We start from the raw sequence: 23,127 nt of genomic DNA, 5'->3' as shown, positions 1-23,127 counted from the left end.
TAATTTTTAAGTTTTGAGTTTTAATTTAACTGTGTTCCTTTTATTTGTTCTGCTTTGTTTGTCAAAGCACTTTGTAAACCCTGTTTTTAAAAGTGCTATATAAATAAAGTTATTATTATCACTGGGGCCATTTGAAAATCTAATGAAGTAGAGTCAGTTAGCTCTTGAGTTTCCTCAGCCCACTGATCAGATTTGCAGTGTCATCTATCAGGCTGTGATCTGCTTTTCTTTGACACAAGCCTCTTACCGAAGCATGAGTGGCATACTGCCATGACCATCATGATGCAACTGAGATTAACTGGACATCTGAGGAAAGCCAATAAAGGACGTACTCACCTTTCTGCTTTCGATCTGTCTTCCTGTTCTCCTGTCTCTATGTTCCACTGACATCTGAGAACATTTCCTCATTTTGGATAACTGCTGAGGAGGTTAATTCCAGCACTGAATAACAAACAAACCAGACTACCATTGATTATCTGCTGCTTATCCAGTGTTGGGTCACACTGGGAGCAGGATAAGCAAGGTCAGCTTTTTCTCTTTCCTAATGGATCCTGAGGCCTTTCCACGTAGGTGAAACATATTCAATTTCAATTCAATTTTATTTATATAGCGTCAATAACAATGTAAATTTTCAAACTGTCAATGTGCTACTCTGGGCCTGTTCAGATCTTGCATTAAGATCTGATCTGGGTGATCTGATCACGTAAAAGACAGGTGTGGACACCCACAGAATGCACTGAGATCGCATTTGAGAGATCCAACCACATTTGGAAGTGGTCTGGTGACCAAACCTCCATTTTCTGCTTTCTGAGGCAAAGATGCAGCAATCTCTAAGTGTGAGCCCAGCTACTATTAAAGTGAAACTAATTTCTTTTGCTTGATTAATGATTTCAGTTTTTGTCACTACTCAAAACTCATGATCATTGATGAAGGTTGGAAGGGAAGCTTTGACCTTCAGCTTCATCAGTTCACTCCAGATTTTGTATACTCTCTACAACTGAGGAGGTAAAAGTACGTTTACAAAGCAGTGACCCACTTTGAAAATAGCCACAAGTATAAGATATGATTAAAACAAGCATAGTTTTCCTTTAAGTGGAGGAAAATTACTATGATTTGGGTGATTGTTATGCTGACGTGCGATGGGCTAACTTCTGTGAAAGTTATGTCATCAGTGTCTTTGTTAGATTTATTATATATTCTCTTGTTTTCCAGATCTATTGACCTTCTTCTTGTGCTGTGACATGACCTTGGTACTTGGTTTCAATTCTGCTTCATGTATCTTGAATTCTGTTAAATTGCAGAAGAATAATACTTTTTTTTTTATCTGGTCCTTCAAATCCCAAAGCCTCAGGTGGTCTTAATGCTTCTAACACTTTATAATAAAGAAGAAGAAGAAGAATCAGCTGGAGGTCCCTGCTAGTGTTGGCACTGAAGGTAATCGGGAGGTAGATATCTTGGCTAAACAAGCAGTGAGGTGTGAGAACATAGATCTTCAAGTTCCAAGTAAGTAAAAATGAAGCTAATTCAGTAATCAAATCATATACGCATTCAGTCTGGCAGGAGTACTGGAATAATAGTGAAACAGGGAGATATCTATACAGTATACAAAAACAAGTTGGGGTTGGGAGGAAAGTGAACTGGAACAGGAAGGAAGAAAACTTCATCACACATCTGTGAATCAGTCATGCAGGTCTTAATTACACTTTATATAAAACACCAAACAGGAAAGTGTGCATAGTGCAACCAACCACAAACAGATGAACGTGAAAAGCTTCATTGCACAGTATACAGAGAAATTGTCTTTCGAGCATTATGTATTCATTGTTATTAAGACCACAGACAGACCACGAAGTTACATCATGATATCAAATCAACAGTCAAATTTAGATAAAAGATTTCCCTTTTAAATCGCCTGCTCCGCTCTCCCGTCCAGTTGGTGGCGGTAATGCACCTTTAAGATGGTTTACGATTAAGAAACAAAAGAGAAGAAGAATCAGCCGGAAACATGCAGCTGTCAGTTTTGTAACAACAAGCCAACGCTCCTCTTTGTATGGAACCAAACTGAACTACACAGGGCGACTGAACAGTTTGCTCTGTGGCGATCACTTTTTGAGAGGGCACCATGGATCCCCCACAGTCAGAGGGAGTGGAAGCTCCATGTCCCGGCCCAGAACAGAGTCCTAAACCCGAGCTTTCGGCAGCGATGCGGGCGAAAATCGAGAGGAACCGGCAACGGGCGCTGTTGCTCCGTCAAGCCCGACTCGCCAGTCGCCCTTTGTCTGCTGTGGAGGGCGCTACATCGGCGAAAGTCTCCAAGACCATCGACTCCGGTGCGGGCTTCTTCATCGAGGAGGAGGAGGACGGGGAGGCAGAGCAGAAGACCAAGAAAGTGGTGCACCAGCCAGGTACGTGTGCGGTGTGAGTGTGTGGGCACGCATGCAACTTGTACCTGAGTTGTACCAACTTGTACCAACTGTGTAGGCTATATGTGTGTGTGTAATTTGTTTTCAGCTCCCGTCATTGAACCAGACTACCTCCTCTGTGATGACTGTCAAAAACCCTTCATGGACTCTTATCTCAGCAACAGCTTTGACCTGACTGTGTGCGACAAGTGCAGGTATACACACACACACGCGCGCGCGCGCGCACCTGCAAGCTGTTAAATGCAAGCATAATCCATTCATAGGCTATTAAAAATGATTCTACAAGTCAGCATTAAAATGTGTTTTAATTTTGAAGGCTGTGATTTGTAGTACTGTTGATTTGTGTTGTGTTGTTTTGACACAGGTTCCTATTATTGACATTTTAGTCAATGTGCTAGGCTAAATAACAGGAACACTTTAGTGTTTAATTCAGTTGAGTTTAACAGCACCACAAACTACATCCTCCATTATGATCATAATTACCAGCTTCATGTAATTCTTCTGTTTCAACAGGACTAGTGTATTAGATTGCATTATTTTTCACTAGTATAGGCTACCTAATTAAGTGGCGAGTGAATGGCCATGTGCATTTATTTATATTCTGGAAGTGTTGCCAGTCGTATGGTGCAGCACCACTTGTCCATCCATTAATTAATAATTTGTTACGTGGCCCATGTCTGCACTAATACAAGACGGGGTTATTAGAAATACTTGGCTGTCGACATTTTATTTTCTAAACATCTTGATGCTTCAAAATCTTCTGACCTTCCCCTTCAGTCAGACACATTAACTCCCCCTTTCCGCTTCAGAGACAACGAAGAGAAGCACAAGCTGATCTCCAGAACAGAGGCCAAGCAGCACTACCTTCTAAAAGACTGCGACCTGGACAAGAGAGAGCCTCCTCTCAGGTTTATACTGAAGAAGAACCCTCATAACCCGCGCTGGGGAGATATGAAACTCTACCTCAAGATACAGGTGTGGAAGTGTGTGCATGGATAGGGTCATTGTGACTTTTATTAGAGCCTAGCAGAGATTATGATATGCTAATGTTTCTTTAATATTAAAATAATATTCTATAGTCGTTGCCCATTGTAGGGCGGCACAGTGGCGAGGTGGTTAGCACTGATGCCTCACAGCGAGAAGGTCCCGGGTTCGAACTAGAGCCCGACCGATTTATCGGCAGGCCGATAGGCTATTATCGGCCGATAGTAGGCATTTTCCAAACTATCGGTATCGGCATTTATAATGGCCGATAAATGAATATTTCAAAAATAAAATAAAAACGAAACACCCTTCAACCATGTCATGAGTGTTGGCGTTGTATAGTTTGTCCACCAGAGGGCACTCTACACCGTCCCTGTTGGCAACACTCGCGTACACTCGTTAACCTTTTCAAGATGGCGCCGGACATGCCGGCAGCTACAGTAGCTCCGAGAGTCTCGCCGTGTTTTTGTGTATTTTCGTGTTGTCCCGTGTCATTTTTGTCGCCAACCTCAGTCGGACTTTAAATCCTATGGATGTACATCTGGCGAGGTTTGGAATATGTGTATTTTTACTTATTTGCCTGTTAAATACGGCATCCGGTGACCCGTTCAGCCAGGGCTCCATTGTTTACACACGGGATCAGCTGGTAGCACTGTGCAACACAAGGGTGCTCCCAGGACATGGTCACGAGACATACATTGCTTGAATAACAATTAAAAGAACACCCCCATCAGTTCTCTTAACTCAAATAAACATGACAAAATTCGTGACTATCATGTCCAGTTTTGCTGCTGTTAAATAAGCCGAGAGTGAAGCGGAATTAGCTAATTACGTTACGTTGTTACAGTGCAGTTGACTGACTGTCCTTTTAACTTTTGACAATGTGACTGAAGTATTTCTTTAATAGCGTGACAGTTATAGCAATGAGACGTATCACCTCTCCTTGGCCTGTTATATTGAAAACGTATGTTTTACAATTTGCAGTATGACGTTATCCATTGCTAAATTATGGCTCATCATAGACTAGCTAACCACAAAGCTAGCTAATGCCACTATCAGTGGAAGACCGCTAACGTTAACATTAATGAGCTTGGAAACCACAACGAGTGAACGAACTTATTCTGCCTAAATAAAGTACTGTAATGATTACTGTATTTATAACTAGCATATCTCTAGTTACAGTCCCTGCATTGTAAAATGTAAGTTAGACTTGCGAGGAGTGAACATTTAGAACTTTAATATATTTTGATGTTCCTCTGTTCTGTTGTGACAATAAAAGAAACAAGTTTCTTTTTAAAATGTATTATCATATTATTTTAGTTAAAACTCATAAATAACTACAAATAACTAATGTTAGGGAAATCTGTTAATGTTTTGTTGCGCGTTTCTGAAATTAAAAAAAAAAAAAATATCGGCCGATATATCGGCATATCGGATTTTAAAACCAACAAATATTTGTATCGGTATCGGCCTTCAAAATCCTTTATCGGTCGGGCTCTAGTTCGAATCCATGGGCCGACTGGGCCTTTCTGTGTGGAGTTTGCATGTTCTCCCTGTGTGTGCGTGGGTTCCCTCCGGGTACTCCGGCTTCCTCCCACCATCCAAAGACATGCTCATTAGGTTAATTGGTGATTCTAAATTGGCCGTAGGTGTGAATGTGAGTGTGAATGGTTGTCTGTCTCTCAGTGTTAGCCCTGCGATAGACTGGCGACCTGGCGGGGTACACCCTGGACAGGTCTCCAGTTGTCTCGCCCGATGACAGCTGGGATAGGCTCCAGCAGACTCCCGCGACCCTTAACAGGAATAAGCGGGTACAGAAGATGAATGAATGAATGGATGTTGCCCATTGTGACCTTAAATATATGTTTAATTTGAAAAGATTTGAATAATAATGATAATAATAATATGATTTTGTCCAAAAAAATCCGATGTTTTGTCAAAAACAACATAAAGCAGTCAATAAGTAAATCTTAAAAAATATTTTAATACATTCATAAAATATTAAATCCGCAGTTTTTCCTTTCCATTCTGCGACACCCTTGCATTGAAGCTTGAAGATTTGTAGTTTTTTAATTATCCATGACCTGGATGACTGAGAACCTTCACAGACAGTTTTTTAATTGTTTGAACCCAATTGTGTAAAGTCATTAGACGTGTTATCTACAAATGTTGAGAGGTTACCAAGCCATGAACAGTCCAGATTAGTGTTGAATTGATCAGTAAAAGCCTTAATGTGTGTGAAATATTTGTGTGTGTGTGTGTACTCCAGGTAGAGAAGAGATGTATGGAGGTGTGGGGTTCAGAGGAGGCTCTGGAGGAAGCCAGAGAGACGAGGGAAGAGAACAAAGAGGTGCAGAAACAAAAACGCTTCAACAAGAAAGTTAAAGGTTGGTTTCCTGTTTGAGTGAAAAGTCTCAAATGCCAAATCGGTTGCACTTTATTAATATTAGTAATCAACATTGCGTGTGTGTGTCTATACCTTAGAGCTGCGCAGGGCAGTGAGGAGCAGTATGTGGACTAAAGACACCAGTGTCCATCAACATCAATACGGACCAGAGGAGGTGGTGGATCCAGAGGAGGACCTCTACAAGAAAACCTGCACCACCTGTGGACATGAACTTTCTTATGAGAAAATGTAGCCACACATTGACTGTTGCAGAGTCAGATGACTGGGACATGATCTTTTGGTTCTTCTGCAGGGAAATGCGCCTCTCCCAAACTATGTAGTCTTAGTTTTTCTACTCGTCTTGTTCAGTAATAAAGCACTCCGCCCAGATCACATTGGGTAAGAAGATTATGGAATGTGGGGCCACTTTATGACTGAACCGATATTAGCATTAAGAATAAAAGTCCACGGCCTTTTTAGGAAAATGAACTGTCCATTTCAGGAAAGGGGTCCATTTTTACACATAAGTGCGTCTGTGTTCAGATGTCCTTACAGATATGTATTGTTATGTATTTGCACTTGATGATGATAAATAACTGGTGGTATTTTTCTTTTTTTCTTTTTTTTTTTTGCCAATTTCTTTAATGACAATAATGAGGTTTAAAATAAATGTGCTAAATCTTTCTTATATCACTTAAAAGAGCTTTGATATATTAAAACATAAGTCATTTATTTTTATCTAACCCTTTTAAATAAGTTTAAATAATAATAAAAAATGACAATATTGGCATCTCAGACAACCTAATTTACTGTATGTGTGTGAGACTTTAACTTTTGATTAGGTTACACACGTATTAGAACCCTGCGTAGTTTCACCCACAGGATTCCTGAAGAGCGGATTTGAAGTTCAGTCTTATGGCTCTGGCCGTCGTCATAGTGTTTGCCTCTTCTTAACGCCTAGCCTTTTTCAAAAATGGGCAAAAAAGTGGAGCACATGTGATAGATTTAGTTTTTTATTCAACTTACCAGTCGCCATGCCAACTGCTCCATAAAGTGGTCCCGTAGGACTGTGAGAGTTATAAAAAAAAGTACAGTGTCTAGTCCAACATTTCCTTGTAACTGGTGAAGGTAGAGCAAAGCGTTGTATTTGTATGTAAACGAAAACACCAGTGAGTCTGGCAGAAGTGTGGTGAGTGGATCATCGTTATCGTGGCTCCGCGTGGTTCCACTCTCGGACCATACTGCGCAGACTCTGGCTACAAAATCGCAAGATGACGCTGCCTGTATCCCTGGGAAAATGGCATCAGTTTGACCAATGCAAACCACCATGACAGTTTTACTGCGCGTTAGAAGCACACAAGGTTACTCAGTTGAGGCCTTGAGGCGGTGGCTAAATGCCACTTTAATATTCCAGATGACACGTAACTGTTTTGTTTTTTTTCTATATTTTGAATTTAATATGAATCATGGAACCGTTTTTATCAATATTCTGGCCCTGCTACCACGGCTCAGCAATTAGTTGAACAGAACAGAATTCAAAGAAAGAATTCTGCTTTTGTTATAGAGCCTTAATTCAGGCTCTCAAGTCTCACACGCATTTCATTCATTCATTCATCTTCTGTAACCTCTTGTTCCTGTGAAGCTGGGAGCCTATCCCAGCTGTCATCAGGCGAGAGCCGGACGGGTCTCCAGTCTATCGCAGGGCTAACACAGAGAGACAGACAACCATTCACACTCAAATGCACACCTACGGCCAATTTAGAATCACCAATTAACCTAACCAGCATGTCTTTGGACAGTGGGAGGAAGCTGGAGTACCTGGAGAGAACCCACGCAGACACAGGGAGGGTTCGGATTTGAATCCGGGACCTTCTCGCTGTGAGGCATCAGTGCTAACCACCTCTCCACTGTGCCGCCCCACAAGCATTTCACACACTACATATGACATTTGTCATGCTGAGAAGCACATTGCTGTCTGCTGTTTAGTCCTGGGTCTCAGTGTTGTTTTCTTTCTTTGATTTATTTATTTTTTTTTTTTTTTACATTTTTTGCTGTAATTCTGTCTGTGTCTGATCTATCTATCTATCTATCTATCTATCTATCTATCTATCTATCTATCTATAACATCCTACTGTAACTGCTACTACTGCTGCACTACTCCTTGTATTACACAACATGTTACAACACAGAATACTAAAACATTTTGTAAGCTGCAGATATACAGAAACTACAAGTGGAACTTTTAACTACACAGTGAACGTACACTGATTTGGTTTCTTGCCATCACAATACAGTCCATGTGCTGCTTGTTGGGTAGAAGGATGCACATGTGTCACCTCTGTTTCCTTATCATTGTCACCAAAGGTTTCAGTTAGTGTCTTTCTTTCATATGTCCTCCTCTTCCTCCTCTTTTCCTGTGGGCTGACCAAAACAAGCGCACCTCCTATACATTCTGACGTCTGTGCAGTTTTAGAAAACAGAGAAAAGTTTCAAAACCTCACAGTGGTCAGAGAACATCTGGGCTTTCTTTTTTAATAATTACAGATGAATTATCTGTGTATTCATATTACTGATAAATCAACTGGTTATTTATGCTCTAGCGTGGCTTATACTTTACACAAAATCAACACATATTTTGAAAACAAAGATGTGTCTGTGGCATCTGTTTGACTTTTATTCATTTGTACCAAGAATATTCAGAGAGAAATGGTGGACACAAGACATTGACACACTCAAAAAAAATTATTCTTGGCCCTCATAATAATGAAGCAATAATTTCAAGAAAACTTTAATTGAAATATAAGAAATCCAAAGTTTATTATGGAAAATAAATAAACATAATGTGAATATACTTAGTATAATGTGAATGTAAACAAATCGAGTAAACTTTATGTGATTAGATTCCGTTAGGCCACTATGTGTGTTACATTTCAGCACAGTAGATGGCGGTAGTGCGCTTTACTGGTTGCCATCCACCCGAAAGGAGTAGAAGAAGACTGGCCGTTGGTGGGAGACCCCGCAGCATTTTCGCATACTGCTGACGCTGTCTAACGGGTCTGGCTGGTTTGGCTTACGGACATGTAAGAAAGTTTTCCCGGGCGAGCACGAACTTGGCGTTGGAGTTTGGTAAGTTTTTCTCAAACAGTTTTCCCTCTGTTATGTCATACTATGGCGGAGATTTCATTTAATAATTTACTTTAAGCGAATATGATTGTTATTCTGTGTGAGAGGTTGGTGAATTTAGGCTAATTTAGGTTAGCGCTCTGCTCTGGTTGCCTCGTGTCCTGCTAGCAACCGTGCTAGTACTTGCTAATGCTAAGTCTCGATACATGCCTTAACTACAAGCTAGCAGCTACAGCCAAGTCATGCGGTCTGTCTCAAATCGCGTACTTCTGCACTTATGGTGCGTTCAAGTGCCCATCCAAACCAGTGGGGCGTGGGACTTATCCTACCTCCAACTAGGAAAAGTGCACTGGAATGCCTGTCGAAGTGGAACCTCCTACCGGCGAACTCGGGGGAGCTCGACCTACCCCGACCTCACCAAAATTAAGTCGGAGGATAATGGCGGTGCCCATGGAGTCTTACATCGTGAGAGGTAAAACTTCAACGAATAGGCTATAAACTGTACTTCTCTGCTTGTAGGGTTGTTTTAGACACTGTAATTTTAACACAACTTGTTTTTCATATTATGGCGTGAAATTATGTCGTTATTATCTGTTAGCATGAAGATACGGTAAAAGTATACCAGGGCTCTCAAGTTTTGAACTGAGTTCAGAGTGAGATTTTGGCAGCGATGGCAGGAGTTTGGTTGGGGTGGGGACGGGGCTTAGATCTGATAAATGACACATAAATTCGCACAAATAAAAATATTTATTTAATTCAGCATTTCTTAGTGCAGGTGTGTGTGTGAGCTTATCAATAATGCGGTATTACATAATTTAGCCCCCTGGGAAAGATATTTCTGTAACTGAGTCAAATATGCAGCACTCATCAGCCTATCAGGGAGCGAGGTGAATGCTAGCTAGCTCCTGCATGAGCCTTCAAGCAAAGCAGAGCTTCTTTTTTCAAATCTCATCTTCAGTTGGTAATGTCCTTCCTAGAAGTTGGTCTCAACTGCTTTGTGAATAACGTTAAAGAAAAAACTAAGCAGTGGCCTAAGAGAAAAGCTCTGTGAATAATGTGTCCTGAACTAAGACTAAAAAACAAGTGTCAGAATAGCTGCTGAAACTAGCCGGGATTCAACTGGCCAGCTAGGCTAGTTCACGGACTGGTCAACTGCTAACATTACTGATTATCAGCTGCCTGGACACAATATTCCCCAGCAACAAAAATCAAATGATGAGATGACTTACAATCCGTCTATCAGTCATTCTTTCCATTTTCAAATGGCAATCAAAAATCAAAAAATTAAAAAGTGACTGATTATTTGTTATTTGTTTTTTAATCTGACACAAAACAAAAAAATGGCTGGTTTTTCATATTTCAATTTTAGGCTCATGTCAAAAATACGAAATGGAAAAACGGGACACAGGACTGAATTTGCTTTTAATATTTAATTGGTCGGGTTTACGTGACCCGGAAGTTTTGTAATGAGTGAGATGTGACCAGGATGTGACTCGTCTGAACCGGGAAAAATCTAAATCTTGCCCGGATACAGCATGCTATTTTTTGATTGGCTGTTCAGTTAGTGATGGAGAAACCGAAGCTTTCTGAACCACTGAATCGATCTGAAGCAAATTGTGTTGAAATGGTTCAGGTGTTTCGAAGCATTTGATACAATTAAATGTGGCGACATGTGCTGGATAAAATTATACATAGCATTCACATGAAACGAAGGGTCGTGAAACAAAGTTGTGTTTGCTTAACAATAAAGGATCTACAGTATGTGCATCTTGAAATGCTTGATTTTTTTTCTTTTATAGAAACTAACATGCTGGTATGAGTTTGCCATCATATAATGCTGTATGTTTTAAATATATGATTTTATAAGATTGATAGAAATACAAAAGTATATTTACAAAAGAGAGAGCCCTGGTATACCCAGTTTACCTTACGTTAAGTGATATGCAGCGCTTTTACCTATGGTTCCAGAACAGATGGTGAAGATGTTTTAGTTAGAAGACCGATATATCGTCAACCAATGTTACCCAGGGCTGGACAATATGTTAATCAAAGTGTTAGACTTATCAATGTGTTATTGATATTGTAATATTTCCTCTAAAGACACTGCGATTTCGGTAGCAGACTAGCATTTGTTGTGATTAGGATAGTTCAAACGTTAGCGATGAGCTGTTGCTCTTTTGATGCATAGCCTGTACACTGTCATACGACGTTATTTTAACGTTTCCATAAACTAAACCACGTTTTCATAAACTAAATTAAATCTGTCAGTGTTTGTAGATGAAGGGATGAACGTCTTCCTTGACGAGGAGAGATCCCAGCCCCTCATGGGACCTCTTTACCAGCAAGGTGGTGGTGATCAGAATGCCTACTTTCTCAATGAAGAATGCACAGTAAGTGTGCAAATTGTCCTTCCAGGTTAGTCATGGGGCAGGTCTGTATAATTTTCAGCAATAGAAACATAGACAGAAACTCACCACATCCTTAATTCCTGATAGAAACTGAGAGAGAGACAGGGGCAGAGGACCACAGAGAGACAGGGGCAGAGGACCACAGAGAGGAGAGTATGGAGGAGTCCAGCAGCTCAAGTGCCAGTGCCTCAAGTGCATCTCAGATGCAGAGTAATGATTCATTCACCAAAGAGCAGACACTCTTTCTCATTGATTTAATGAGGAGACACCTAGAGGCAAATGGGAGTGAACTCCCTCACACTCTGGCAGAGCTTAATATCAGGATAAAAAATGGGAAAGGCTCAAAGAAACATATGTGGGGGGAAATGGCTAGTCAGCTGTCTGACCATTTTGGTCAGGTATTTGATCCTGCCAGAGTCAATAGAAAATGGAACACTCTTGTGGATGGGTATAAAAAAAGTAAAGGATAATAACAGGAGCACGGGGAGGGGAACTATGCGATTCAAATTTTATGATGAAATGGATGCTCTTTTGAGGGCAAACCATGATGTTGAGTTCCCAGTTATCGGAACTTCAGAGGGCATCCAGATTCGCAGGCCTGATCTGGTCAATGAGGGTGGGCAGTTACTTGCAGCCAGCCCATCTCCACAGGGTCGCATAGCTCTTAGCACAGTGAGCACAGCATCTAGCACCGTGAGCACACCCAGCACAGTGAGCCCACCCATAACAATGGGCACACCTAGACAGAGGTTTAGGTCACAGCAAAGTGAGCTTGTTGAATTACTCAGAGAGTCAGAGTCTGCCAGTCAAAGGAGGCACAGTGAATTGTTAGGTCAAATGAATCAGGCTCAGAGCTCCTTTGAGGTTCTAATGAGAGAATTTCTGAACAAGTCCTAAAGTCATTTTTGATGGAGCAATGGCTAATGACATCCTGTTCTTGTGCTTTTACATTGTTTTGCATATTTGTACATTATTATTTAATTGACATTATTGTTCTGTTGAAAACGTATGTGTGAACCTGTTAAATGGAGCTGTTTGGTTAAAAGACATGTATAGCCATAACGTACTATACCACTTGTTTCACATATGTTCTGTGAATGAACAAGTCCCAGTGCCTATACATTTTTTGGACATCTTATGTGTTAACCTGTTTGTTTGAAAGAAATGAATAATAGCCTACTATACCATTTGCATGAAATATATAACCTTTTGTGTTATGTGTTAACCTGTTTGGTTGAATGAAATGCATTGTCATGGCCTACTATACCATTTGTATGAAAATGACATGCCTACAATTTTCTGGACATGCCAGTTCAAAATTTCAAAGACAGTCCAGGGCTTATGTATTATGATTGTACTTAATTTTATTCAAGTAAAGTTTCTTTTTTTCACTCTCAAACTGTTGGTGATGTTTCCTTTTGATTTAAACACAAGTGTGACACTTCTCTCAAAAACAAAAAATTCTATAAACTCAAGCAGAAATTAGACAAAACAGATATGCCCATTGCAGAACATGGTTAATTACTCAATGTCAGATGTCTGTGTCCTGCAAAATTTCTTCAGCAGTTTTCATCTCCTTGACGTGGACAACCACGTGGATGCTCTTCACAGATGCCTGCAGGACCTGTGCACATATTATGGAGCATACACGCACACATGATGAGCATGACTACTACATCCAGTCTGGTGTTCTGGAGATCTCTAAGTCTCCTCCATTTACACTTTATTCTACCGAATGCCTGCTCTACCACTACTTGGCCACTGCTTATCTTAGAGTTGTTCAGTTGGTCCTGCAAGGTGAGGGCTCCGTTGTCTCTCTTCGGGGTCATGATGAAAGGGTAAGCTTGCCCAATATAGGCACTATCCCCGAGCAACATGAACCTCCCCATCTTTTCGTTCCAGTTTTCAAAGAAATGTTGATTTCCTCAGAATTCTTGCGTCATGCACCTTGCCGGGTGCACCCACAAATATGTCGCGAAACCTCCCAGTCTCATCCACGATCGCTTGCAGAACAACAGAGTAGTAATTCTTCCTGTTTAAGTAGTCCCCCCTCTGGTGTATGGTCTTTGTATTTTTATGTGGCATCCATCAATGGCCCCGATAATTCCTTGTATGCCACACTTTATGATGAAAGCAGCAGAGGAGGCTGTCTTCTCACAAATGGTGGGCCAGCTGACAAAAAAGGGCACCATCTTGCAAAAAGCTGAGAGCACTTCCACAATACATTTATGGACTGATGATTGTGACAGGTTAAATTTATCTGACATTTCACGAAAACTATTCTCATTGGCCAAATACCACAAAAAAAATACAACCTTTTGCCTCAGAGGAATCGAAAAAGGGCCTCCTGTGAGCTCTTTATTTAGGCCCAGCTGGGTCAGCTGGTAAGTTATGTAATCAAACTGGGAGTGAGTAATGCGAAGATGTCTGTAAAATGTGTGCTCATCCATTTGAAATAGTATTTCCCACTCGGTACCAGTCTTGAGAATTTGCCGTGGTGTCAGACATTGGGCAAGTATTGCTATTCTGAAGAGGAGAACATAAAGTTTGAGTTCATGAATTACGGACGGATTTTTTAAAAAGGAATACTAAATAGGATTACAATAAATGCAGATGACATGCAGGCTATACAAGCTACGTTTATATTGTGCGCTCAAACTCATTGATTCAATATTGATTGACATTACATCAGGACAATTTTTTCATATAAACATGCAATTTGTTGACTGTCATACAGTTTTGTAGCGTTTTAATAGGGGAGGGGTAAGACAACACGTAGCTATGCAAATGGAAAACGTTACATATTTTGTATGTGACCTTTAGATGATTTTAGACTTTTTAGAAGCAATTTAGCAACGACGAAGGCTACAGTGCATAATTACCTCATCCGCAGTTTGGTCTCTTCCATCTCGTTTGTGTATGTAAGTAGACTGAATTGCTGACAGTCAAAATGCCTCTTCAAAAACAAAGCGAGTATCAGTTTAGCGCGGCGGTCGTCCATGTTTTCTGTTTACATTCCACTTCAACTGCCTCGAACGCTTAGAAGTAGGAGCTAGTACATTTCAGGTAGGATAAGTCCCACGTCCCACTGGTTTGGATGGGCACTCGAACGCACCATTACAATACCTAATTTGAGTACGTGAGGGCGTTCACACTGAAAATTCCAACGAGACGAAGTGCGCTGCAAGTACCCGGATGGTGTACTCATAACGGTCAAAAGGCTGAGTGTGGAACGCTGGACACTTTTCACCATAGACATATATAGATAGACGCGTCATTGAGCGCTGCCGTCTACTAGAGCGGCGTGCCTACAGGGCGGCCATCTTGGAACAGGGCCACTCGCTCCTACAGTGCATTACATCTATGGAGGAATGGGGTTTCTACACAATAAAAGTGATCATAAATCGCTCAGTTGAAGTCCGGCATCTTTTCTTCACAATCCTCTGTCAGAAGCTAGTCTGCTGATAACATTAAGTAAAAATTGTGTTTGGGTAGTAAAACCATATTTTTATCATAGCTACATGTGTGACGTTTTTAACAGTTCAATACGTTTTGAAATCGTTCCAAAATTCAGCGAATAATTCTACTTTGAGATTGAGGAGTACCTCTTTCCTTCGTATGTTCATGCACCGCTGCCTCTGCGAGCCCTGTACCAAGATGGCGGCGCTTTAGGCACGTCCCTCCACAGTCAATGACGCGTCTATCTATATATGTCTATGCTTTTCACCCTAAACGGTAGCCATCTTGGCTACGAAGCGGAAGGGGAGGGACTATCAACTAGGGCTGCAACAACAAATCGATAAAATCGATAAAATTCGATTATTAAAAGAGTTGGCAACGAATTTCATTATCGATTCGTTGTGTCGCACGATTATTATGCCACGGAGATGTTTGTTGTATAAAAAAAAGTTGAGTTGAGCGCGGCGCGGACGTAGAGAAAAGACCATCTGAGAGACCGTTGTTTTGAAACATGGCGGAGGCGGAGAAATCAGTACAACCTAAGTCATCCAAGGTGCAGTACGCCGAAATTAAACTACAAATGAGACCTGGAAGTGGAATCCAGTGTTCAGCCTGGTTTGTAATGTGTTGATGCTCCGGGTATGGTACGGTCGTACGGCGCAGGCGAAGCAGGGAGATTTTTTTTGTCACGTAGCTTTTGTTAGCGATATGTATTTATGCCTTTTGGATTCGAGACTTCTCCTGTCACATGAACCTCGTTGTCAACTTGGGAAATGGGCAAGATGTAAGTTTAATGATTGCTGGCTTTGTAACGTGCAGTTGGAGAGAAGCTTAGCCACGTTTGCTAGTAGTATGCTTCAACATGAAGTAGCAAGGCGTCTCACGGCATATTACAAAGTACAATAACAGATAATAAAACGTTCGTGGCTTGTAGCCTTCACCAGCGTACACATTACGGAGATGGAGGAAGTCAAAAAAAGAGAGACGGATGCAACAAGAGTGACACCTGCTGAACTAAGCGATGAAAACAAAGGAGGCGCCGCCGTGTGGCGTAAACTGGTACTGCCCCATGTAAAACACTGGCTGTTACAGCTTGAATGAAGCGATTTCGTTGATTAGCTGAAACATGCTGAACAATCATTATGAGGCGAACTGCAGACTCTACCTATTTTTTTTAAAATGATTGAATGAATAATTTTTTAAATGATTACTTTAACAGCTCAGAGATGTTCAAGGAGCAACCTGTTTATGCACTTTCTGCTCTGTGAGCTCTGTTTTTGTATAAAGGGTTGGAAATTAATGCTTTTTTTTTTTTGTCCGATTCATCGATTTATCGAAAAAATAATCGACAGATTAATCGATTATTAAAATAATCGTTAGTTGCAGCCCTACTATCAACCCAATAGAGAGCCGAAGTCCCGCCCTTCTACTTCCGGTCCATGGGACCTATCTTTCGAAAAAATATGAACGGCAGTCTATGGAGAGATCATAATTATTTTTTGGTCCCGTTCGAATTGTGGCATGAATTTCACATATGATGTGTGTGAATTTAAAAGATAATTTTTCATGTCAAGAGATAAATTATTTGACGTAAATAAGCTGAACAACATTAGGTTTTGTATGAGATCGCTTAGTGAACTACATCTCTCGTCTTGAACAATGTACGTCACTAGAGAACTATGGCTGTCTCCTTGTTGAGCTTTACCGTCTTCTTCCAGGACGAAGGCAGAAGCATCAAACGAGGTGAAAATCATTATAAATCGGGTCATGTCGAGAGCTGTAGTTACACGAAGGGAGTTTTGGTCGGTTCTGTACGCGCCAGCATGTGACGTAAGGTAAGCGACTTGGACTTGTAGTTCGTTTAATTACATATTTTCCATAGCGTTTTACTTAACTATCTTGCGACAAACTGTGACATTCTTGACATGTAAAACCATTTTTTATTCTGAAAAACAATATATGTATAATCCAAGGCACAAGTCGATCGGGACCAGAAAATAATTTATCTTTCGCCATAGACTGCCGTTCATATTTTTTCGAAAGATAGGTCCCATGGAGGCAATCGGAAGGGGCGGGACTTCGGCTCTCTATTCAAACTTGCGATAATGGCGGCTGATATCGGCGGCAGTGATTTGGAAGCGGTGGTGGAGCAGGAACTTACAGGTCCATACAGATGTAAGTTATAATATGACATTTAATGAAAGTGATCTAATAATAATAATAATAATAATAAATTTTATTTGTATTGCACTTTACATTTAAAGCAATCTTAAAGTGCTACAGGGCAAACAGTTTAAAAATAATGTAAGTTAAAACAACCAGGGTCAAAAATTTAAATTAAGGTTAAAAAAAAATAGAAGAAAGAAAAAAATACATTTTAGTTGTAGGCTTTTTTAAAAAGATATGTTTTTAAGTCCTTTTTAAAAGTATCTGTAGTCTGTGGGGCCCTCAGGTGGTCAGGGAGGGCGTTCCACAGCCTGGGGGCAGCAGAAGCAAAGGCCCTATCACCCATGCTGCAGAGCTTGGTTCTGGGGGTTTGAAGGGTGTTTGAGGTTGCAGACCGGGTGCATGAGGAAGTGTGGGGGGTGAGGAGTTCCTGTAGGTAAAGGGGGGCATGTCCATGAATGCACTGGTGAGTGAGGAGGGAGACCTTGTACTCAATCCTGAGTGGGACAGGGAGCCAGTGAAGGGATTTCAGAATGGGGGTGATGTGGTCATGCTTGCGCACCCTCATCAGGATCCTGGCAGCGCTGTTCTGAATGTACTGGAGTCTCTGGATGCTCTTGCCAGAGATCCCAATGAGGAGTGCATTACAGTAGTCCAGCCTGGAGGACAAAGGCATGGACGAGCTTCTCTGCATCTGCTAGGGTGAGTGTTGGATGGAGTTTGGCGATGTTCTTGAGGTGGTAAAAAGCTGTCTTACAGAGGTGTTTGATGTGGGTGTCAAAGGTGAGTTGTGGGTCCATTTTAACACCCAAGTTGGTGACAGATGTGGAGAGGGAGATGGTTTGGCCAGAGAAAGTGATATTGGTGATGGTAGAAGAGCGGAGCAGATGTGGTGAGCCAACCAGGATGGCCTCCGTTTTGGAACTGTTTAGCTGAAGAAAATTGAACCTCATCCACGCCTCTATCTCCTCCAGGCAGGTGGTCAGTGTGGAAGTTGGTAGGGGAGCAGAAGAAGTGGGGGTTGTCCTGATGTAGAGCTGCGTGTCGTCCGCATGGCAGTGAAATGTTATGCCATGTCTGCTAATAATATTGCCAAGGGGAAGCATGTAGAGGGAAAAGAGGGTGGGGCCCAGCACAGAGCCCTGAGGAACACCGCAGGTGACGTTGTGGGTGTGTGACTTGGCTTTGCCCAGGGCGACATACTCAGTTCTGTCGGTCAGGTAAGAGGTGAACCAGTTGTGAACATTTTCTGAGAGTCCAATGGTGCATTGCAGGCGGTGGAGAAGGATATTGTGGTCTACTGTATCAAAGGCAGCTGTGAGGTCCAGGAGGATGAGTAGTGATGGGGAACCAGTATCTGCTGCCATCAGGAGGTTGTTGGTGACCCTGACCAAGGCTGTTTCTGTGCTATGGCCAGGGCGAAAACCAGACTGAAACTTCTCATACAGGTTATTGAGTTTGAGGTGATCATGGAGTTGTGCTGCAACTATTTTTTCCAGAACCTTTGATAGGAATGGAAGATTGGAAATGGGCCTGTAGTTGGAGAGAACTTCTGGATCTAGGGTGGGTTTTTTCAGTAGAGGTCTGATGACCGCAGTTTTTAATGCAGATGGGATATGGCCGGCCAGGAGGGGGTGGTTTATGATCTTGGTGATGAATGGAGAGATGGCAGAGATATTTGCCTTCAGCATGGCTGAAGGGAAAGGGTCAAGGGCACAGGTGGACGGCTTCATTTTTTTCATGATGTCCTCTACTTCCTCCTGTGTGGCATCAGAGAAAGTGCAGAGCGGCTGGACAATCTCAAGCGGTGGGTCAGCAGTTGGGAGGGGCAGGACCGCAGTGGTGGAGAGGTGAGAGCGGATGGTGTTAACTTTTTGTTTAAAGAAAGTGATGTGCATGTTGCACCTCTCTTCGGTGGTCTCAGAGTGGGAGGGTGAGGGGGGTTTAAGACGGTGATTTATTGTTGAAAAAAGTTGTTTGGAGTCACCAGGGCTGTTGTTGATGATGTTGGAATAGAACCTGGAACGTGCATCCCTCAGAGCTTCTGCATACGCCCTCCTATGTTCCCTGTATGCCTGTTTGTGGACAGTCAATCCAAAGGCCTTGAGCCGTGGCTCAAGGACACTCCCAGCCGCCTTCATCTTTCGCAGCTCGCAGGTGTACCAGGGTGCTGAGCGCAAGAATGAGACTGTCCTGGATGTTAAGGGGGCGTGGAGGTCCAGGAGATTGCTCAGGGACTGGTTGTAGAAGTCCACGGAGTCATCAACAGAAAGGAAGTCAGTAGAGCCAGAGGAGAAAAGTTGAAGGTCCAGGGCCAGGGCATCCGCATTAATGTTTTTCATTTTTCTGAAACGGATTTGTCGCTTTGGTTTGGGGTGGGTGGGGGGGAAAGGCAGCTCTATTGACACGACTTTGTGATCTGAAACCCCAAGATCGTAGACCTGTAGGTTGCTGATGGGGGCGGAGTTAGAGATGACCAGATCAAGTGTGTGTCCCCTGCAATGTGTGGAGACATCAACATGTTGTTGTAGGTTGATGGAGTCTAGCAGCTGAAGAAAATCAGCAGCTGGACGACATGAGGGGGTGTCGACATGAATGTTTACATCACCCAGGATTATGGTATTGGCAGAGGTAGTACAGAGTGTTGTGAGGAGATCAGACATTACTGGGATGAAGGCAGAATTTGGTTTTGGGGGTCGATAGATAAGGAGAACAGTCATGGGAAAGGGGGGCTTACATTTAAATGCAAGACATTCGCAGGAAGATGTTGTAGGCAGCGAGATGGGGGATAACTCCAGGTCCTGTCGGTAAATGACAGCTAGGCCACCACCGCGGCCAGTGCTGCGAGCTGCCTCCAAGTAACTGTAGCCGGGGGGACAGGCTTCATTTAGGGCAGAGTAAACCTCGGGTTGGTGCCAGGTTTCTGTCAGACACATGAAGTCAAGTCCTTTCTCTCTGATGTGTTCTTCAATCAGTGTGGATTTATTGTTGATAGATTGAGTGTTAAAAAGTTCGAATTTGACCAGTGACTGTGGGGTGAATCTCTGTACAGAGCGCAAAACATTAAAATCCACTCCACGCATCTGGCAGGGATTTGCCTCCCCACCGGAGTCCGCAGTGCGGTATGCAGAGTTGCAAACAGGAGTGGACCATCCAGGAGAGCCGCACCGAGACTGCAGAGTCGGGATGGCATGCTCCGTCGCTCGATGATGGATGGTGAGAGAGCGACGCGACCCTCTATGCATATAGCGCTTCCTCCGAAGGATCCCCGTAGCCTGGCAAATGTGGAGCACATCTTTATCGATGGAAGTGATGGCATGCTGTCGGAGTTGCTCGGCGGTGTAGACAAATCTGCCCATGTAACATTAACGTTACAAGACAAACACTGTGGAAAATGGAAGCACAAACACAGCACAAAGCCTCGATCTCCCTGGAAGGTAGTCAACCGACTGACCTAGCAGCTGGTCAAAAAACAAACTAGGCGTTGAATCTGCCGACAGGATGGAAAGGGAGAGAGACACTGTGTAGCCAAAAGTCCAAAAACCACCAGCTCAGTGACAGTGGAGCGCAGCGCACTTATCAGCAGTGAGTTACGTCAGCCTTCAACTCAGTCCAGGCCAGTAAACTTAGTCCTCCAAAAAATAAAACCCACGATGGGGTAAAGTGCAAGAAAATTACAGCAACGTCAGGATAAAAAATTTAAATTAAATTGCGAAAAAAATGAAAAACCCAAACAAAAACAAGCCAGACGGAGCGGCGTCAGTCTCGCCAGCGTCCCCGTCTCCAGATGAAAAACTCAGTAAAAGTATGGAAAAACGAAATAAACAATTGAAATAAAAAGGCTATATATAACTGTGCAGCTAAACTAAACGAAAGTACAAGAATTATGGAAGAATAATCAGGAATAAAATAGTAAATATAAATAATCCGAACAAAAACACGTCAGACGGAGCGGCTTGATTATTGCTTGATTATTGCTGTTTTACACGTAGTACTATTAAATTGCTGCTTGATATACGCCATAACTATGTTAATTTAGTTAAATTAGCGATTTGTATTGACTCGGTGCAGTGAACGAACTCGCAAAAGCTAGCTCGGAAGCATGATCAAAATGGTCATATTTAAGATGTTTGAAGTGTTGCATGTCTACATTCAGTGCATGTCTATAGAGGTTATTTCACTATTTTGGCAGTTTGTACTTTAATGGTGCGAGTGCAAGTAACGTTGCTTGATGTCAACGCGATACACGAATAGCGATTGACTCGTTGTAGCGAACGTACTCGCAAAAAGCTAGCTAGGAAGCACGATCAAAATGGTCAGGTAGAAGTGTTGCATGTCTACATTATTGGAAGCTAAAGTGATGCATGTGTGCATTCAGTGTATATTTAGAGGTTATTGTTTGTCGGTCTGTAATTGAATGACCTGTAGCGTGAGTGTAGGTAGGTCAGGGTTTTTCAAAGTGGGAACCGAGGGCTGATGTCAACGCGATAACGCAAATACTAACAGTTGGTCAGTCACGTAAAACATACGTCAGAGCCTGTTAATGGCAGTCTTTACTGTACATTTGTAATATTATAGATTTGAGAGTCTGTTGTCGGTACATTTTGTTCTTAGGGACGGACGAGGACACGAGGGGCCTCATTCTATGGCGTGCTGTCAACGTCTCCCTGTTTACAGGGAAACGAAACGCTGCCATCAATGGATACGAGTAAGTAAACACAAATAAATTATTGAATCAACTATAGTAAGCATACGTTTATGAACTATTAGTAAGTGTGACCTAAAGTACATCATTGGAAACCTAACCTTTTTAAGCCACAAAATAACAATACTTTTTATGAAAAGTGTAACTATTAATTTACATTATATTAACTGTTTCTGCATTGCTATGTCCACATTTGTTTTCTTTAGAAACTTCATATCAGAGAAGAGGCTGGGAGGGAAGGTTACCCCAGCCTTCTGTAAAAAAAAAAATGGGAGAACCTTAAACAAAAGTTCAAGGTTAGTTGATTATTAGTTTCACATGTCACTTGTCACTTTGCCTGTAAGGTAAGACGTCACAAAGATGAGTTGTGAATTATATTGTTTGAAATAAGTTTTCATAAAAAGGACTAATTTGATGTAATTAATAACGTCCATGTTTACACCCGCTTACACTGTGCTTATCCTACTATTTTGTGTCAATATGGCTGTGGTGAAACAACTCTATACCTACTAGACTGTCTGATTATGCGTGGGGTGTTTTTTTTTTATGCTGTCATTTAATAACAGGATCTGAAGTGCCCCAAAACTGGGGTCAGCACAGAGGGGGGTGAGGCCACTGCCGCTTCTTGGAAGTGGTACACATTGATGGATGAGGCAATTGGGGGCAGGCCATCAGTAACACCGCCTGTCCTCATTGCCTCATCCTCCCGGGATGTGGCAGTGGCTTCACCCTCCTCTGTGGTGACCCCTGAACAGGCCAGTACCTCCATGGCATCCACCCCAAAAAGGTGGAGGGTGGATGTCATGGAGCTCTTTGCTGACATGGAGAGGAAGGAGGAGCAGCTGGAGGAGGAGCAGCTGGAGGCGGTGCTGCTCGAGATGCAGAGGGATGAGAAGGAGAGGGAGGAGGCCAGAGCCAGAGAGGCCAGGGAGGCTGCAGACAGGGAGGAGAGGAGAATGCAGCTGATGCAGGAGAGGGAGGACAGGCTGATCAGGGAGTTGAGAGAGAGTGGGGAGAGGAGGGATAGGGAGGCGGCTGCCAGGGAGGAACGCTTCCTGGCAGTCCTAGAGAGACTTGCCAACAAGTTGTAAATAAGTTTAATTAGAATGATAAAATTAAAAAAATAAAATAAAATAAATGCTATAATAAGGAAAACGTTGCACAGCATTCTTTCTGTTTTTGTTAGACTACATCTTAAAATAATATCAAGTGAATGTCTACACACACACGCACACACACAAGTTCTCCTAATTAGCCAAATTATTTATTCAATTTTATTCAATTTAAACATAGTCATGGTCGGGATTGTAACATTGGGTTGCCATCCTGTTTCTCTCCTCTGCTCCACAGATGGCACCTGGTGGTACTGGCTGGTCTCCTGCTGCACCCTCCCGGTTAACATCTGGCTCATCAGGCTCCAGCAGGTCCCCGTTGCTTAGGCAGATGTTATGGAGGATCGTGCAGCAGGTGATG

The 23,127-nt window shown here is 42.3% G+C and overlaps 1 protein-coding gene and 1 pseudogene across 2 annotated transcripts; one reads left to right on the top strand and one right to left on the bottom strand.

Annotated features, from left to right (window-relative positions):
• The first annotated feature begins 1,979 nt into the window (after nucleotides 1–1,979).
• Nucleotides 1,980–6,478, top strand: xpa (xeroderma pigmentosum, complementation group A). The gene is made up of 5 exons (XM_084556473.1): nucleotides 1,980–2,405; nucleotides 2,512–2,617; nucleotides 3,233–3,398; nucleotides 5,677–5,794; nucleotides 5,892–6,478. The coding sequence occupies exons 1-5, from the start codon at nucleotides 2,123–2,125 to the stop codon at nucleotides 6,044–6,046; spliced, it is 828 nt and encodes a 275-aa protein (XP_084412599.1). The 5' UTR covers nucleotides 1,980–2,122; the 3' UTR covers nucleotides 6,047–6,478.
• Nucleotides 6,479–11,449: 4,971 nt separating this feature from the next.
• On the bottom strand, nucleotides 11,450–14,581 carry LOC311506152 (annotated as a pseudogene). The gene has a single exon. The product of its transcript is annotated as an uncharacterized misc_RNA (transcript).
• Nucleotides 14,582–23,127: the final 8,546 nt, after the last annotated feature.

Source organism: Chelon labrosus (genome assembly GCF_963514085.1).
Source record: "Chelon labrosus genome assembly, chromosome: 2".
Classification (NCBI taxonomy): Eukaryota; Metazoa; Chordata; class Actinopteri; order Mugiliformes; family Mugilidae; genus Chelon; species Chelon labrosus.
This window is presented reverse-complemented; position numbering and strand designations above follow the sequence as displayed.

What these genes read in the sequence shown, in the direction of transcription:
- xpa (XM_084556473.1), top strand. Translation starts at nt 2,123, where the DNA reads ATGGATCCCCCACAGTCAGAGGGAGTGGAAGCTCCATGTCCCGGCCCA. An exon ending in AACTCTACCTCAAGATACAG is followed by an intron (nt 3,399 to 5,676) that starts GTGTGGAAGTGT and finishes TGTGTACTCCAG; the next exon opens with GTAGAGAAGAGATGTATGGA. An exon ending in CTTCAACAAGAAAGTTAAAG is followed by an intron (nt 5,795 to 5,891) that starts GTTGGTTTCCTG and finishes TCTATACCTTAG; the next exon opens with AGCTGCGCAGGGCAGTGAGG.